Here is an 18,021-nt window from a genome sequence, read left to right as displayed (position 1 = left end):
CCAGGCACTCATCCTTAGTGTTGGATACATAATAAGGTGAAAGTAAAGAAACATCTTATTTGGGTATTCCATACTGAACATGTAACAGAGGTTAAACAGTCTTTTCTTCTGCACTTAAACACACAAAGACACAGCATATTTATATCTGTCTTTTCAGATGAACTCTTGCAAGATGTCTTACTGTTTTTTTCCTCTCTCTCATCTATCTCTAAGGCTGCCGGAAGGCTTTGTCAGGATCTTGATCTTTTGCTTACGAATCCAGTTTCCACCTAACTTCTATAAATACTGATGTCCATTGGCCTTGGCTAGGTGGAGCTAACTCCTGGCCACAGGGTAGTGGGATTTGATCACAAGTATCCCAGGGCATTTAACCCACTGTGACAGAATGGAGTGCCTGTTTTGAGTGGTGATTAAAGTAGTTTGTATATCAGAGAAAAAATTTAACAGAAAATTACTATAGGTTTATTTGAATTCTTTTTACAATAAAATACTTTGCATCCACTCTGATTTTGTGCCAGATTATTTGGCAATTTCACTTGCCTTTCAGTTTCCAAAGTGCCTCTCTGGTGACAGAGCTTTGGGGTGAACAACCAATTAGGTGTTGATGTGTTCCCTTCCCAGCAGAGCTATTTAACTTGTATCAGGTTTCCCACTGACGTCTTAATTGCAATTTCCTGCTCTGGACCTCTTCTTCTCTGGGTCATTTTTCAACACTGCTGTGTAACCATTTGCTCCCCTTTTTGGTTTCTGTCATTGGTGAGTGTGTGCTGGATTTCAACAATGAATAGTGAGCAACCATGCCTGCTACCCATGCCTGGCACTTTGCTGAGGTATTGAATTTCTTTGGCATCTTGTCACAGCTAAACTGTTGTTCCCATAATAATGCACGTGAAGACAATAAAGTAGAGAAAGAGAAAGACAAAAGCCAAGAGCTGTTATGTATGGTATGGATTCAGAGAGCTGATGTGCTAAGTTCAAGGATGATAACCTGACCATGTCTTCTGATCATCTGCCTACCTGGAGATGCAATTTTCTGTTCATGACATCCTAGGAATGTGCTTTTCTGCCCTTGATATTCTCCGAGACAAACAAACCTAGTGGGCAAAATCTCTTCATTTCCACAGTAGCAACAGATAAACCTTTATTCAAAGCTGCAAGGCTACATTGTTTTATTCAAGTTTTTCTTCTTGGGGTGGTTTTTTTAATTGCTGACATATGATCTTGTGTGTAATAAAACTTACTGAAAAACTTCGAGCTTTCATTATTAAGAATGCTGTAAAAGTTAGTAAAACATTCTTCTCCTATTTTTAGCAGAGTATCCTTTGCTGTCACACAGGCCTTGCTTGAAAAGCATTGGGATCAGTTAGCATAAAGACAATACCTCTCATCAGTCTTCAGCCTTTTTCTCAGACATTTCCATCTATCATTAAGTATTTTAATCAAATTATGTTTGTGCTGCAGCTTGCCACAGTATAGTTAAGTATTTTTTCTTCTATTGATTGTCTGGGTAAAAGGTTCATAATACGTGGAGATGGAGAATGAATAGTTTATTCTTCCTTGAACTGTAACAGGAAGAAACAGAAGCATTGTTAGTGATTACAGTGGTCCTTGGAGTAAAGTTTCCCTGTCTTGTTGCAGGTTGGTGTGTGTGATACATCAAAAGATTTAGTGTCAAGGATTATACCTAAGTGGGCTGCACTCTCTGCTGCAGGAATTTCAAAATGATTGAACAGACCATAGTGGAATGGAGAAATACAAATTTTGCTGATGAATCCTGTGGCCTGTAATGGTAAGCATACAACAAGCATGTGTGTTTTACCAGTAGTCTCAGTAAGATTTAGGACCATAAAACTCCAGAATAATCTGTTATGCCCAGTTCAGTGTTACAGTCCAGGTAAAAAGCACTATCTCAATGGCTGCACACAGCCCTGGCGGTTGCTTAGATACTGATCACCGATAACCTTCACTGGGTTAGTGTCTGCATACTTCACTATTTTGCAAAGTTCTTCTGTGGACTTCATGTTACCCTGAGTCAGGAACTGCACAGCTTTTTAGAAAAGTGACTTTTGCCATATCATAAAGTTTTGGTGTGACTATCGTATTATTTCAGGTTTCTGGTATTAACTAATTCTAATACTAGGTAACTGGACTGATTATCAGCAAATCCAACAGGTAAATCTGCTAAGGAGAATTTAATTTAAAAATGTGGACCTTTAAAAGCGTGGACCTTATCCCTTGCCATATGATGATTGCACTGTTCTGTGCAAATACACTATTTACCCTAGAGGTGGGAAAGATGCATTTCTACGTTGAACTGTAACACTCACCCTAGACAAGTAAGTGAGGCAGGGAAAAAGTAAGAGTAATGTGTGATGCCCATTACACGCCTGTTCACAATGGGGTTGTTTTTGATTTTTTTTTTTAATTTCTTTTTGAACATCTGTTGGCAAGTCTAGCCATAGTTAGAAGGGTCAAGTTATGCCCTTGTACTCTGGCTGTGTCACATCAGCAATCCATGCTTCTTGATTGCTTTAATGAGACAGAAATGTTGAGGCATATTTAAAATATTGCTATACAAATGAGAGATATTTCATTCTAGATGCAATTAAGTAATTATATTGAGCTTAGGAAGTTTGTCAGTCTGAAAGCTTCTGTTTACCACGTGCTTATAATTCTGTATCCTAAACAATAATGTCTGAGAAAACCTTTGGACAATTTAAACATATCTTTCTCGCAGTAATTTTTTTCTTCTCGCTAATTTCAATACCTACTGTAATACATTTCTTTCCTTAAAAGAAACAGCCTTCTGAAAATATCAGGGATTTCAATTTCTGTAGAAATCGGGGATATTCTAGTAGAAATTATTGAGGCTTACACACACACTCTCCATCCCTATTCCTGTGTCAGTTGAAAACTCTGTTTTTCCCCATAGTGTTCAAGTTAAATATTCTGTGTTTCAAAGTTTTTTTTCCTGCAGTTTACACAGCTTAATGTTGGAGTTTTATTACTATAAATAACTGCACAAGCATTCTGCTTTTGATATAATTAAACTGAAATTACACAATGAAAAGCTATCCTGACTTCTGAGACTGCTGTGTTCAAAGATATGAATTTTAAATAGGTCACTGAGAACGTAGTGTAAGTGCAACATTGACTTTTGTAGTGGTAAGTTCAATTTAAAACTAGCTAAAGTCAGAAAATCTGTCTGTAAGATGTGCCAGGGAGTCTGGGAATCAGGAAACAATCACGCACCTTGGACTTTGAAAGGTGCAAAGCACATCTTGATTCCTTTCTGATATGATATATCTTTTTACACCCTGAAGTTGGCTGCTTATGAAATCTAGTATTATAAAAGGACTGCTTTTTCCACCCCCTCCACTGCCAAGCCAGACCCAGCAGTTAATTATAAGGCTTAATAGATTTGTTGGTTGAAGCATCATGTGTGTGGACAATAAGCTACTTTATAACAGTAGTAAACCATCCCATGTAATTCAGTTGCACCAATCTGATTATATGGATTCTTCTTTCTTTTTTACTAACTTAACCTGTGAGCAAGTCTTAAATTACAAATCTTCAGTTTCCTGAGCCATCTTCTGTCACCATTTCTCTGTCCTACCTGGATCAGTAGTGTACAGATTTCTTTCTGTGATTGTAATCTCTTTCCTCAAAGCACAATCTGTAATAATAATGGTATTTAAAAATGACCCACAAACCCCCCAACTCTAGAAGTGATATCTTGGTATTCTTTTTATTAGGCTGTGGACCCGTGAGAAGTGATGAGTCAGTTTAATGACTCACCGCTGTGGTTGCTTCCCTACTTCTGCTTTGCCTTTCTTTTCCAAACACTGGGCCAGCTCCGGAGCTCATCTGTACCTCTGCTAGCTGTAGCATTCCACCACCCCGACAGAGAAGTGACCTGCCAAAAATAGCTTGCTGTTGTTGTATTTGGTGAACAGGCTCTGAAGAGAGCCCAGCAGGTGCAGGAGCTGGGTGGCGGGCAGGTGGGCCATGCAGCTGGCACAGGACAGGGGTCTGAGCGGGTGAGACCTCCTCCTTTTGGTGGCCTGAGCCGGCTGTTGGGCTCAGGTGTTTGAGAAACCACACCCTGTGTTATTTCACATCTTCCATTTCTACTTGCGACTGAAAAACCATTTTCAAATTACACAACTTGTTACTCTTATTTTAAAGCCTATTGTGGAACAAATGTCACAAGAAGAAGCAATCTACTGAAATAAGAATGTGAATAAAAAAGGTTCAATTTCAACGCTTTCTTTGTAGTACATTTAGCCCTAGCATTGCTGTGGCTCTAAGTGGTTAAGGGCACAGTCTAGGTAACGTAGCATCGTATTTTACCCTGATTGTTCTGACACGTGGTGGGATTTCTTCTGCCTCTTGATATTTTCCCAAATGACAGACCACTTTTTTTGTATTGATTTGGCTTTTTAATGTAAATATCTTTTTGAGTCATGATGTGTTGAAGTGGGTATGCTCGCTTTTTGTAAGGAAGTAGAAGGTAAATATAAGTAAGATTTTTCTGTGTTGCGGAAGTAGCTCTTCAGAAATTAACTGTAACTAAGGAAGGTGAAATTTCACGTGAAAACCTTCAAAGTATATATAAAAAAGTTTACCTTTGTAAAGAAACTTACCTATGCAAGTAATATATACCACTGCTAGTAGACAGATAATTAAAAAAGTGTCTGTTCTCTTGTTAATATTTTTGTAGGAGTAGAAAAAGCTAAGGTGACTTCAGGCTAGTGTTTGAAAGCAAAGTCTAAAAGGAAGAACTGTTGTCTTTAACATGAATGGTATTTCCTGTGGTGTACGTTTGGATTGCTAACATTCATTTCCTAGACTGAATTAGTTGTGGAGTCCACTAGACTGGAGATTATTTTTGCCTGAGATTCATAATTCATCTACTAATCTCCTTCAATTATTCTGCTGGATGTTTATAGGTTCCTGATTCCCTTTTAATATCTGCTAATGGGTAATTACAGTCAGCAATCATTCTTGTCATGGAAATTACTAAAGTAATTTCAGAAACACTGTTGTCATTTGTGTGAAACAGAAGACGGAATGGAAATAAAAACTGTACCCTGTCTTTGGTGCTGTAGTAGTTAAAGATGGAAAAACTGAGGGGAGGAAGGACGTGATCATTGCCCGTCTGCACATGTTGTTGTGTGAGTGAGAGAGTGGGCAGGAGGGTGCAGGTTTACCAGATCCACTCCCCAGCCTGCCACCCAGCTAGCACCTGAAAACTGTTCACATGCTGCAAACACAGAGAGTTAAGGAGGGCTGTCGCAAGAACTGTTTTGTTGTTATGAGTCTGATTTTTGTATCAGGTAGCACGTTATTCTTTCTGTTGCTCCACATTGCATTGCCAGGGGAGAGAAGGCTCTTTGTGCCACAGATCCAGAGAGAAGTCACTGTGGTGAGCGGTGCTCCACTCTGCGCTCTGCATGCCTTCAGTGTTCCACTGTTTCTCCCTCCTCTGTCTGCCCTTGCATTGCTCCTTCCAGACAGTTGCTGGGGAGGAAGGTGCTGAAGTTGGCCCATGCATCAACACCCTTGGCCTGATTGATGTGACCTGCAGTGCTTTAAAAACAGAAAAAGTGTGGGGGGGAGGGGGGCCCAATGCAGCATGCCTGACACAAATGCACCTGCATGTTGTGGGGGAAAACTGATGGGCCTCTGCTACTTGCTTGAGCTCTAGATGGAAAGTGGGCTACCAAGAGATAATTGGGATGGATGTGCCTAGAAAAGCAGCTCCTACCTTTGGCTCCAAGCAGACAGTGGGGAGTAGGGACTTTCTGGAGGCGAGGCAGCTGTCCAGAGAGCAGGAAAAGTCACTGGAACTGAAACAAAGAGCTGCTGGATAGTGATTAGTAACTACTGCTGGTCAAAACAGCTGAGGCCCAGAGGCAACACCCTTTAGTTATTACCAGGACACAGACTCAAGCCAAACTTTTAATCTCAATATATTTTGAGAGGCATCATAAGAAGCCTGGAGCTTCATGGCATTTGCCCATGCAGTATTGTTTCAGAGAAATAAAGCCTTTGCTGCCAGAAGCTTCAAGGGGATTATGAAATGCAAGAATTTTGATGTGATTCGATTTCAAGTTGGTAGAAAAATCAGCTTGACTTTTCCTGGCTGTTCAGTGCTTGCTTCATCTATACTGGTTGGAGTATGCGCAGGTAGAGGCACTGAGAGGCAAAACCCACTTCCATCCTGCAAACTTTCACATTATTTTACAGATGGTCACCTGACCAGGGAATGAAATTTGAGGTGCTAACAAAATTATATGGGTGACAGTTGGCTATTAGAAAGGAAAATACAGTGCTTATGCACCTTGGAAGTAGTGATAGACTATTTAGAAAAGAAGATGGGAGGAAGAATGCTCTATTTAGTAACTAGCCATATTATGAAAATATGCCCACAATGCAAATGCATGGGGGGAAGGCTGTTACCTAGTGTTACATTGCATATTGTTTATGACAAGGCTGGTGACGGGAATTGAGGAAAGTCCTCACTATTTTGGAGGCACAAGGAATTGTGTTCACGTCCCATCAGCTGATTTGCCTTGTCTGCCCTGAATTTCTGCTTTGCCTCAGTGAAGGGTTGGTCTGTGTGATGAATGTTCCCAGATTAGTTTTCCTTGTGAAGAGACTTGCTTTTTGTAGCTACTTACTTTGAGCAAACTGTGAAAGAATGAGATTTGTCTGACCTATACTATGACTTGTCAGTGTAGCCCGTGATAACATGTTTCAGTTAGTTTTCTTTAAAACACTTGGCCTCTATAGGCTCTGTGGTACGGTTGTGTCTGTTCTGCAGCTGTTGAGTCCAGGCCAGTTCTTAGGAAAATGTTGTGTATTGACCCATAGCACTGTGGACAGTTTTAACTAGCCCAGGGGAACAAAAGAGCTTCAATCCAAGCCTAGTAGCTTAATGAAATGTTTGCTTTTACATTTTTTGTGACAAAATCCTATGGCTTTGTCAGTAGGAGACCGGAGAGTTTAGCGATGCTTGAAAATTCCTATCTATGGGAAGGAAAGCATGTCAGAAATACCCAGATTTGTGTTAAGATAGAAATGTTGTCTTTTTTGCTGGCAAGTGAAAGAAGGCTGTGCGTGTGTGCCAGGTCTTGCCCAGTTCTTATCTAGGTAAGTTTCAGTTGCTCAATCTGAACACAGCCTTGTTTCCAGTGGCTTGAAACAGAGAAGGTTTGGAAGGCTGTAGCTGTTCTGATTCATGTTCTGGAAGGAATCCTATTGTCCAATTTTTTATGCCTATCACATGTCTAATGTTCTTACATATTCAATGGGCAAATTTCTTTATCTGACCAAATGTTTTTTCATCTTAATTGGCATGCAGATGGCTGTGCAGCTCACCCAGATCTGACTAAATCGTATTTGCTTGTTTGATAGACGTTCGTGTAGGTGCTCAGTGCAGTTTCCAACCCATACTGCTGGGGTTGTTTCTTATATATACTGGTTGACAAATTGTTCCTTCTCCTTTCTAATTCTTCAGAACACAGTGAGGGCTTCTAAAGAAATGAGGCTTTTTCTCGATAAACTGGTGATCAGAGCTGCACAGTTTATGGCAGCAGTCAGATCCAGTCCCCATTTGGCTTGGTGTGTTTGCCACTGGCACTTCTGGGAGCGCTGTTTGGTTTTTGTGGCCTGTTGCCGTTTCAGGGTTACACCTCTTTTGTGGTGTCAGAATGCCAAATCTCCAAGAAACAATGAACAAAAAAAGCCAAAGTGATGCTGTGGTGCGCAGTGCTTATGTGATCCTTAAATATTTAAACAGGAGTGTGTTAAATTGATGATTTTACTAGTGTGCGATGCCACCTGGGAGACAGAATCTTTTTCTCTCTCTCAAGTCTGTCTTCTACGTTTTCAGAAGGTTCCTGGAAAAAATTCAGAGAAGGGGGGACGGCACAAAAAGTGGTGACTTTCAGCTAAGTCTACTAAAGTTTCTTAAACAAGAGGTTGTCTTGTATGTTAATGGAAAGAGGTAATGCCAGTAATGTTAAAAAAAAAAAAAAAGCTGTTTTGTAGTCTTTGTAGTGGTTTTGTAGCTGAAATACAATTCCTAAACTAGTGTATATGTGTGTGTATATTTCTGTTCTTAATTGTGAGATGGTGATTGGCAGGTAATTCTGTTTGTCTTAAAAACGTGTTTATTCAACTAATGCATAATTGCATGACTCTCAAATAGCTTATTTTGTGTGTTGCCAGTAATTTGCAATTTAAAAAATACTTAACTTGTACTGAAGGAGCACAAGTTGATCTGTGGTGCTTTTTAAAAAGGTGGGTGGTAATGGCAAAGGGACATGGGATGCAAATTGAAACTACTTTGGAGTTGAATTATTCATCTCAAAGTAGCATTTATGCAGTGCATTATAGATTCTTGGTAAACCAGTAAAGTACTGTTTGGGGATTTCTTTACCTAATAGAGTTTTGAGAAGAAAATGCTATGACCTCAGGGTCGTTCATAATTACTTGTAATGTACATCTGTGAAGATCAGCGGAGGCATAAACAAATCGATAAGGTAGCAATCTCTTTTTTATTAAAATGGATTAAACCATTCAAGAGACATGTCTCTTCAACTTGTCCCATGAAACTCTTAAATAATTCTCAGAGATAGTTCCAACCTGACGTTTGACATCTTTTTCATCTTTTGAACATTAGGTAACTGAACCACAGCCACACAGTATAGTTCTGTAGAATAGAGATTGTCTGTGGTATTGTTTTTTCATTGACATAGTCAGAAGAATAAATTGCAGAAAGCAAGCTGTGAAGTAGTTTTTCTTGGATTTTAATATGAAGTAGCCCAAAACAGGATTACTTATCTCTTATAATTGTGAATGTACTACTGCTTAGCAGTTAATAGTTATTTTTAGAAAATGGATTTTGTACTTTTTTATTGCTTTTATTCTGGAAATACACTTTTAGAGGGAACTGGGGCAGCAAGCCTGTTGTCTCTTATGCATAGTGGATCACATCAGGCAGCGCGTTCCTGCAACCCTACCTTCATGGTAAAGCAGTTCTTCATGCTTAGTGAATTGTCTGCCTCTCTGGTGCATCACAGTTGTAACCTTGCGAGTTGTCTTTGTTACTGAAAGACAAATTCAGATTAAAATACTTGCCCCGGTGCACACCTTCTGATAGTGTCCTCTTCAGAAAAAACTGGCCTACACTCATGTGAAGTAATTCTGCAGTCGCGTGTATGACTTGGAAAATGCATTAGGGCACCATTTGAATGTTTCAGTTTCTTCTTGGCATCTCCTTTACTTTAAGCATCAGTGATTTCTGAGATGCATTCACGTACCTTTGCAAGAACATTATTATGCACATGAAGATAGTATGAGTACCAGAAGAATTTTCTCAGGTGAAAAATGGGAGGCCTTTTATTATGAAGAAAAGCTCAGTAATAACCAGTACTGCTGACATATTGGGTGTACTGTTGACTATACATGGGAAGAATCTATTGAAATAAGTATTCCATTTGATTTCAGTTTTTAATATGTATACGAGTTTATTCTGGGTGTTACTGAATACAAGTGATGCAATATTGTCTTTTCCTTCCTTTCTTTTTTTTTGTGATTAATCTAAGTTTGTAATATACTCTGGGCAAGAAGTTGTAGTTAACTCATTTTGCTGCAAAAGTTCGTGGTTTTTTTTTTTTGGTCCAGTCTCAGTATTGGTATATCTGTTTATGCCTGCTTGGTCATTAATGATAGGGTAGTATGCTAGTGTTTGGCTCTGTTTACATAGGCTAAATCATTCAGTATGGCATCTGAAACGTTTTCCTTAATGCCGCTTCTAGTTGCAGTGTAAATGCAGTCTAAACACGTGTGTGGTTAAGCATTTTGCCATTCCAGAGTAACTGGCTAGGATTTGGCTTTTCTACAAATCTTTTAGCGGGTTCTTTCTCCCCAGAGCAATGGCCTTGGGCACCATGGTGACAGCAGTCAAGTGGCAAAGAAGCTGTTGTCCTGTTACCAAGTTTTAATAAGACTTCTGCTGAAATCCTGTTGTTCATGCTTCCCTCCATCTCATCCCCCTGCTTTTTTTGTTTTACATCTCTTGGCATTGAGTGAACTATATTCATGAATCTATTTGAAAAACATTGGTCATTAGTAATAAACAATACAGTTAATTCCTTAATGTTCATTGTTAACAGAACACACCTATTGCCTTGGAAACACTGTTAATTAGGGTTGAATGAAATATATAGAACTAGATGTTAAGTAGCTTCTTTAAAAAAAAGTTTAAGGAATTTTGGCTTGGACAGCTGTATTATTTTCTCATTCTCTATGCCTTTTAATTAAAGTGTGAAAGGGATAAAAAAAGGCATTTCTTAAAAATTAAGATGCATGTTTTGAAGAAGAATACAAACAATGCATATTGTGATTAAAGATTTTCTGTTGTATACATACACACAGACATGCACATCACTTCAAAAGAGTTGTTAGTGTTCATTTACACAACATGCTCGTGGTAACTATGTCATTTGCTCAGAAGGAAACAAAATAAATTTATTAGGTTTTTCATATGAAAATGTTTTGTTTGCTAGAGATGGGTGCAGTGATGTGCGTAGTGCAGCCGCTGGCGAGCACTGCCTGAGCCCTGCCGCTGCGGCTGCTGGGCAGCGTTGCACATGTACGGGGCTGCTGGGCTTCCACCCCGCCTGCAAGAAAGAGCTTCTGCTCGCTGGTTGGAGCATGCAGATAGGAAGTTTAAGGAAAGTACTCGGGGTTTTTTTTTGGTGTGTCCCCCCCCACACTTGGGGAACACTGTGTACACTTAACTGAATACATTTATTTAATAACTCTCCCTCTCTCTGCAGAGTTCATCCCAGGAAGTGAGATTCAAGCTTATGGAAAGGAGTTAGAGACTTCCAAAATAGTAATTAAAAAAAACCCACGCCAAAAACTCCTATCTGCACAGACACAAGTTGATCTAGAGATTCATACGTAGAGCTGATGGGGAGGCTAACTTTTTTGCTTTTGGTTGTATTGGAGATCTGAAGTTAATGCTGATGAGAAGTAAAATTGGAGAATGTGGGTTACTTGGTGTGCCGAAAGATCACAGAGGCAGCAGTGAAGAGACAAAACTTCTCTTTGAAGCAGTAGCTTCAGCTGTGTCTTATTGTGTGCGCTGGGAACTGAGAGAAGTAGCAGCCAACCTGGGAGAAAATGCCAGCTAAAGGTAAATACTTCTTCAACGAAAATGACGACTGCAGGATATCAGACCCGCTCTATGAGAAGTACCGCTATACGAGCCAGCAGCATCCACTCCTGCTATTGCTGCTCTTCATTGCAATCGTCTTCTGGACTACTCTAATTATAATCTTTTTTGTCAATGATGTGAGTATACTTTTTTCTTTGTGTTGGATGTTTTCAAAGATGGTGAGGAATCAGTATAACAGCACACACAACATTTGTAGCTAAATATTTTTTTGAGCCACGTGGTATCAAAGTTGCAATGTTGAAAGAAATGAAGTAATTGTGTATGTAATATTGTGAATGTTTTTGAAGGGACAGGGAAGAGAAGAGACCTTGTTGTCAGGCACATTCAGAGTTACTATACGGGTTTGTTCTTTCCTTCCTGTATGTTGTGAACAAACCATAATCTGTGCTAAATGGTAGCTGCAATAGTAAATATGTAACAAAAGCGCCAAGGAAGGAATAAGAAAGCAAGGTAAAATGTCCTGCATTTCTCATATTTTCTTTCTGGTCATCTAAGAAATGTAAAGTAATATAGTGATTCATTGCTTGTGAATTCCTGAGGTGGTATTTTTTTTAAGGATTTGTAGATATTCATTCCTATTCGGTGTTTGTTTTTTTTGTAATAAAAACACAACAGGAATCTCCCAGTACAACGAGTGATCTGTTGAATGAATAGTTAATTAGCAAAGAGCGGGGTTCCTATAGGCATAGGAAGGATGCAGCTCGAAGATTTTTTGTTGTGTAGCGTAATATAATTTTCTGTAAAGAAAATAGGTGTTCCTCAAGCCAACCCAGTTGACAGCTGGTAAAAAGGGGAGTTGGTTTAAAGATAATGTTGTGAAAAACTAATAAGGAAGTTGTTATAATCCTTCCTTTCTAACACTGCTTTCCAAATACTGTGCTTCATGATAAAGTGTCTTTTAAGTCTCTGTTTGGCAACAAATATAATCTTACCAATTGCGCTTGTATCCCTTTTAGCTTTTATTGCTTAAGAAAGGAAAGAAGTAGCAACACAATTTGTATGTTGCAAGTTATCTCCTGTAAAACTTGGGAAAAGGGCGGTTACACTCCTTTTTAGCAAAGCTTGAACTCCTTACATGCATTTATTTGGGTACATCTGCATTGTAAAATATAGTGTAGTTAGAACTTAGCTTAAAAGACAAACCCCAAACCACTGATTTGGGAAATAATAATGGTGGAACTGGGGTAGACTGGGTATCTGTAACCGTATTTATTATATTATCTCTACAAGTGTGAATATCAGAAGGAGTTGATGCTGTGACAACTACAGTGCTTAGGAACTCAGCATATTTTAAAGCTATCTAAGCTGTTTCCTGGACAGTATAGATGCGTTTTCCATTTTTTCTAGGGGGGACATATAGACCAAATATAACACTTTGTTTTGCTTTTGCAGGAAGCACATGATCATCTTGCCTTCATTATTGCAGTATGTGCTGCTCTTGTCCTATTTGCAGTCATGTACTTACTTTTATGTATTGAATCCCTATTTCGGAGATGGCTAACGTTGTTTGGAGTTACGATTTGGATTTGCTTCTTAATCGTAGGATATGTATCTCTTTTTGAAAAAGAAAATTATTATCAGCTGTGGGAACAGGTATGTATATCTTGTTCATTCAGGTACTTACATAGCACTGGTAGTATATATGAATGTGTGTGCTTTATTTTTTCTGAATGTTATAACTGCATAGTAGTTTTTTCTAGAGATTTAAGTTCGCTTTCCTAAATAGGTTTTATTGGTTTATTGTAATCAATTTTAGTTTGTGTTCTTCATTATAGTGAAAATATAGTTCAGCTGTGAAAAATTGGATAACTGCATAAATCTATGCGGGAATTGCCTCTTGAAGTTGTAATTGCATTGTATTTTTATGTAAGATTTTTACTAAATTTTAGTTACTATGAAATAATCTTTGAGAGAATTTTTCATTAATAATACTTGCCTTGTTAATTTATATGGGTCAAAGTGGTGTTCAAGAAATGAATAAAGGACTCTTGAGCTGGGTGTGCCCCCAGGAGTATGTTTTCAAATCAGTGGGAGAGGTGAAGTGAACAATAAGAATTAATGACACATCCTGGCATAGCTGGGTGTGGCTGAAGTTCATTGCTTAGTGTCTCTGATCAGAAGATGGGCGATTTCATGATGCCAAAAATATAATCTGTAGGAAACTCCTCCTAAGCTCTCATAATACAAACAGAAGAGTTTTTAATGAAATAAAAATGACCTTTTTTCTGGTTTTACTGTCTCCTCCTCTTCCCTTCTTTATTTCAAATAAAGACAGACACAAATTATCAGTTAGGCAACCAAAATCTGATTTGTATTATGGCCTGGATCCAGCACCGTGTATTCACAGTTGCTATTCAGTATCTTTTAACTTGAGGAAGAAGCTATTACCTTAGGAAGAATCAAAATTTGCTGGTTTTAACTAGAAGTACAAACCTAATGAAGCAAGATTTGGTTTTGCTGCTTTCAGTGCTGCAAGCCAATGTCTTGTGTTGTTGTCATGTGGTAATAATTCATTAATGTTGATTTATAGGCTAAAGTGTAAGGAGGGCCTAGCTTAGAAAGTAGAAGTGAATGGGTTCATTTCAGACATTTATCTCGAGTTACGAATTTATCACTAATTAACCTCCTATTTAAATGCAGGTATGACCTTTGCTTGTCCATGCTTATAAAACTATTACACAGCGTTCAGAATGTTGTGTGATAGGGCTTCTATGTATAGCAGAAGAAGATTTTTTTAGCCCAGCTGAAATAGTAGAGAGGAACATGAAAAGACTACTTTTGTTGAATGAAAACTTTTATTTGCTTTCTTGTTTGTTTGTTTGTTGTTGTCCCAGCCAAGCTATATATTCTGGCAAAATGTTTAAGTGCAGTCTGGGCCTTGAGACTTTCTTGAAGGGAGCTTATGTCTGGAATGGTGTGAGTTGAGTTGCAGTGATGAGATGAAGCTGAGCCAGGATCACTGCAATATTTTCCTCTGATCGGGGTTGCTAGTTTCCATGTATAGGAGCTAAACACTGTAACAAATCTATAAACATGGATTTAAGTTTTATAGACCTTCCTTCTGATCCCTAGCAGTCTAGTGGACCATTGTGCATTTTGTAAAATCTGTGCAGCTAAATATATAGTTAGTGGCAATAATGATTATTCTCTTGTGTCAGCACCAGCAAGTATTGGTTGGATTTTTGGGTTTTATCGAATATGAATTATACACACATGTGTGGTAAGGTGATGTTAAAATTAAAATAATAACTTGGAGAAGGTGAGAAATCTGATTCTATTCAATATTGCTATCCTTGCAACACACTGTTCCCGACACATGATGTACAAAGTGCATCTTCAGCTGTAATGGATAAATTAAGGATGATGGGCAAGGACAACTGAAAAAATTAAAGGTGGTATGTCATGTTAAATTGTCTTATCTATGAACCTATAGCTGCTAATTTCCCCAAAGCTTTTAGGACTACCACTGTCCTTATGTTGTGCATTTGAAATGTCAATATTTAATTATTCAGCCTAAAAATGAGCAAGAATTCTGCTACTTTCTGTCTTGTTCTGTAGTGATTTTTGGCAGGTACCTGATAACATGTATGTGTGATTCTTCCCCCCCCTTTCTTTTCAAAGGTGCCGTTCTTTCTATTCATAATCTTCACAGTTTATACCATGCTACCCTTTGGGATGAGAGGCGCTGTCATAATTAGCGTTCTTTCTGCTCTGTCCCATATTATTGTTCTAAGCATTGTGGTAAGCATGACTTCTCAGGAAAATAAGGAATCCATTCTGTTGCAGGTAAGGAGATACTACTTGGTTAAGTAGTTAAATATCCTAGTTGTATGACTATTTGATATTGGCATAACTATCCTGTCTAGATAACAATCTTCCACATGTATGTACCAAATTCATGGATTTGGAGCTTGGGATCAATGAAAGTGCAGTTCTTTTCATCTATAATGCATTTTGGTTTTCTGACCTAAGCGGAAGAAGCAGCATTATTACTTTATTTTTTTGACTGTTACTCGAAGTGTGACAGACATTGTCACAATCGTTCTTCCCAATCTGTGCTGTTTCAGATGGGTCCTATCTAACTTCATCTGGCACTGCCTACAGGGTGGATCAAAAGGGCCATTGCTGCCCTAGGGAGTCAGCAGGGCCTGGGTGCTTTCAGGGTTCCCAACACTTATTAATAGGGTGTGTTCAAAGGAGCACCCAGCTCTTTTGGTGCAGCTGTGTGTCAGACTTCATGCAGCACGCTGATGCATGAGTTTGTAGACTGGTTTCTCCCAAAATCAAAGACCGGTGCCTGCAAGTAAATGTTAAATGACATAGCAGAATTTTCTGTTTCATTATACTCTTGTATGTTCATACAGGAATGCCTGTGACTGTGAAAGTTAGATTATATTTCCCAGGCGCATCCTGGCTAATTGAAACACTGTGATATGGTGTGTGACAGGGTAAAGAGAAAAACGGAACGTGGCCTGGGATTGATTGTTTTTATGGGACTGGTATGTGCATTGGTGAAGTATCAATGACTGTTCCGCAGTAGGTAAATATTTTTCTTCTTGTGCAGCTACTTGCCAACGCTGTCATTTTTCTTTGTGGTAACTTGATGGGTGCATTTCACAAACGCCAAATGCAGGTTGCTTCGTGGGATTTGTATAGATACACATTAAAGTGCATTCAGGTCCGAATGAAATTGAAGATTGAAAAGAGGCAGCAAGTGAGTAATTCATATTATGAATTGCTTGTTTTCATTTCTAAAGTCTGTATAATTTTATAAGGTGGGTGACTAATGCATGTTGAAAGGCTTGGTCCAATCTTTGTGATACCCATCTAGTGTCAAAAATATAAGCTGTGCCATTTGTAACAAAAGAAGGAAGTGAAAGGGAAGAAGCTGTTCTCTGTGGCTTGTCTATCTGAGAATCGTGGTATTTGTAACAGGAATGTAATTGACAGTTATTTTAGTTACTTTTTTCATAGTATAAGATGTTACTGGGACTGGTCCAAGGTGAATTAAAAGAGCGTGCCCTTATAGCCCTTAAAAATATTTGTAAGATAATTTCAACAGTTCCATGCTTCCCTTGGTCACATTTTTTACATTCCAAAGTAGTTTTTGTTCTTGTATTTTCTTGTCTCGCAAACTATTTTTCTTTTGCTAGAAGGAGAAAATTGGAGCCTAAGGGAGGAAAAAATCATATAATAGATTACAGTATTCGAGTATGACATTGTTTATGTCCATTAACTCCAGTGGTATTTAAAGAATAAGCAAGGAACATGAATTTCTTACTCACGAAGGATTGTAAAGAAGTATCAAAGCTGAAACTGGGGTGCCTCTGCTCTTTTATCCTGGTATTAGTAGGGTTAAGAACAGCAGCTCTAGAAGACTGATGTGTACCAAGTTCTCTGCCCACCAGTTATTAGATAAAATGAAGGGTCTGAAAAGTGACTGACTTGATCGAATTGAAAAGAAGAAAATGCCACACTGCTAGTGCTGTCTGTCCTCTGATGCTAATCTTGTGAGATAAGATGACAAATCTGCATGAGAGTCCTGGCAGAATTTCCCCACGCAGCACCCAGGGAAGCATCTAATCAGTTTACACAGGCAGCGTGCTCTTATTCTTTGGGCAATGCGGTAACTTGCATGGGTGGTTTTTTCTTTTTTATGGTTGCTTGTTTGAAGTGTAGATGTGCTTAAGTCCATGGAGAGCTTTCTTTTCATCTGTGTTGTAGTCTGTCACACAATTTTGAGTCTCCTTTTTTCCACACACTTTATGAAAATGATGTGAGAAATGTAGTTCAGGGTTCACCACCACTTTCTTGAAAGCTGTGTAGTGTGTCAGCCTCAAATGGCCCTGTTGCATTCACTGGGGCTCTGCTGCCAGTTTAAATTGTTCCCCAGGGTTGACTCTCCTAGTATTAAAACGCTGGAGGAGGGGAAGGAGGTGTTTCTGTTTCTGGGGGCAGTCTCAAACTAAACTGCTGTCTATACCTAGTGTAGGCCAGTACTTGATGCTCAAGGATGTGCTCTTCCCACTGTGATCCCAAGGCATTTCTTTTTGGTGGCAGGCGCTGGTGAAGTCACCCTGTATAGTGCTGCATCGGGTGTTCAGGAAATGGGGACAAAGATTTGGTCCAAAGGGACAGCATTTTACTCAGTTACACAATGTGTTGACCTTGCTGGCGATGTCATCTGAAATTAGCTTCTCCACACAACGTTTCCTCTTCTGTGTTGACTCTGTCTCTGGGGCAGTAGAGCCCTTCCTGGGTTAAAAGTACTCTTTTTTTGTCTTCCTCTTCTTCTGAGCAATTTAGCAGGGTCTTCTCTGACGAACGGTTTTTTAAGTCAAAGCCAGTGTAAAACAGTTTACTGAATAGTCAAGCAATGCAAGTGATTTTCTGAAGAGTCTGTGTTCTCGGTCAGTTCAAAAGACTTTCTTTCAGTGGCATCAGTTCCTCATTCATTTAAGCTACAGCAGCATGTTGTCGACACTTGTGTGTCTGTTGCGACTTTTCCAGTACTTGAGAATTCGCAAGGGTTTTTAATACTGCATAGATTGTTCATTATAGAATGTAAGCTTTTACCAGAAGCTTTATCAGATGTGCTAACATAACACAGAGATTGGTAGAAAAAATAAGTTTTCATTTGTCCAGAAATTGTAGTACTGAATCCTGATGTTTTGTATGTTTCATGGTTACAGAGGGATGTCACATCTAGGTCAGAAGGAACAAAAGAAAAAATATGCAACACCCTTACTTAACTGTAAAACTGG

The 18,021-nt window shown here is 38.9% G+C and overlaps 1 protein-coding gene across 2 annotated transcripts in view; it reads left to right on the top strand.

The window, feature by feature from the left end:
- The window catches only part of ADCY7 (adenylate cyclase 7), a 62,657-nt gene that overhangs the window by 20,964 nt on the left and 23,672 nt on the right, over positions 1–18,021 (top strand). The window contains exons 2-6 of one of the 2 annotated variants that reach the window (XM_075434184.1): positions 1,639–1,789; positions 10,854–11,373; positions 12,650–12,850; positions 14,879–15,043; positions 15,822–15,971. In XM_075434184.1, coding sequence (XP_075290299.1) covers positions 11,203–11,373; positions 12,650–12,850; positions 14,879–15,043; positions 15,822–15,971 — 687 coding nt within the window. In that variant the 5' untranslated portion in view covers positions 1,639–1,789; positions 10,854–11,202. The remainder of the gene's footprint in view (positions 1–1,638; positions 1,790–10,853; positions 11,374–12,649; positions 12,851–14,878; positions 15,044–15,821; positions 15,972–18,021) is intronic. The other variant, XM_075434182.1, reaches the window with a different exon arrangement.

This window comes from Opisthocomus hoazin, chromosome 12 (genome assembly GCF_030867145.1).
Source record: "Opisthocomus hoazin isolate bOpiHoa1 chromosome 12, bOpiHoa1.hap1, whole genome shotgun sequence".
In the NCBI taxonomy this organism is placed as follows: Eukaryota; Metazoa; Chordata; class Aves; order Opisthocomiformes; family Opisthocomidae; genus Opisthocomus; species Opisthocomus hoazin.
This window is presented reverse-complemented; position numbering and strand designations above follow the sequence as displayed.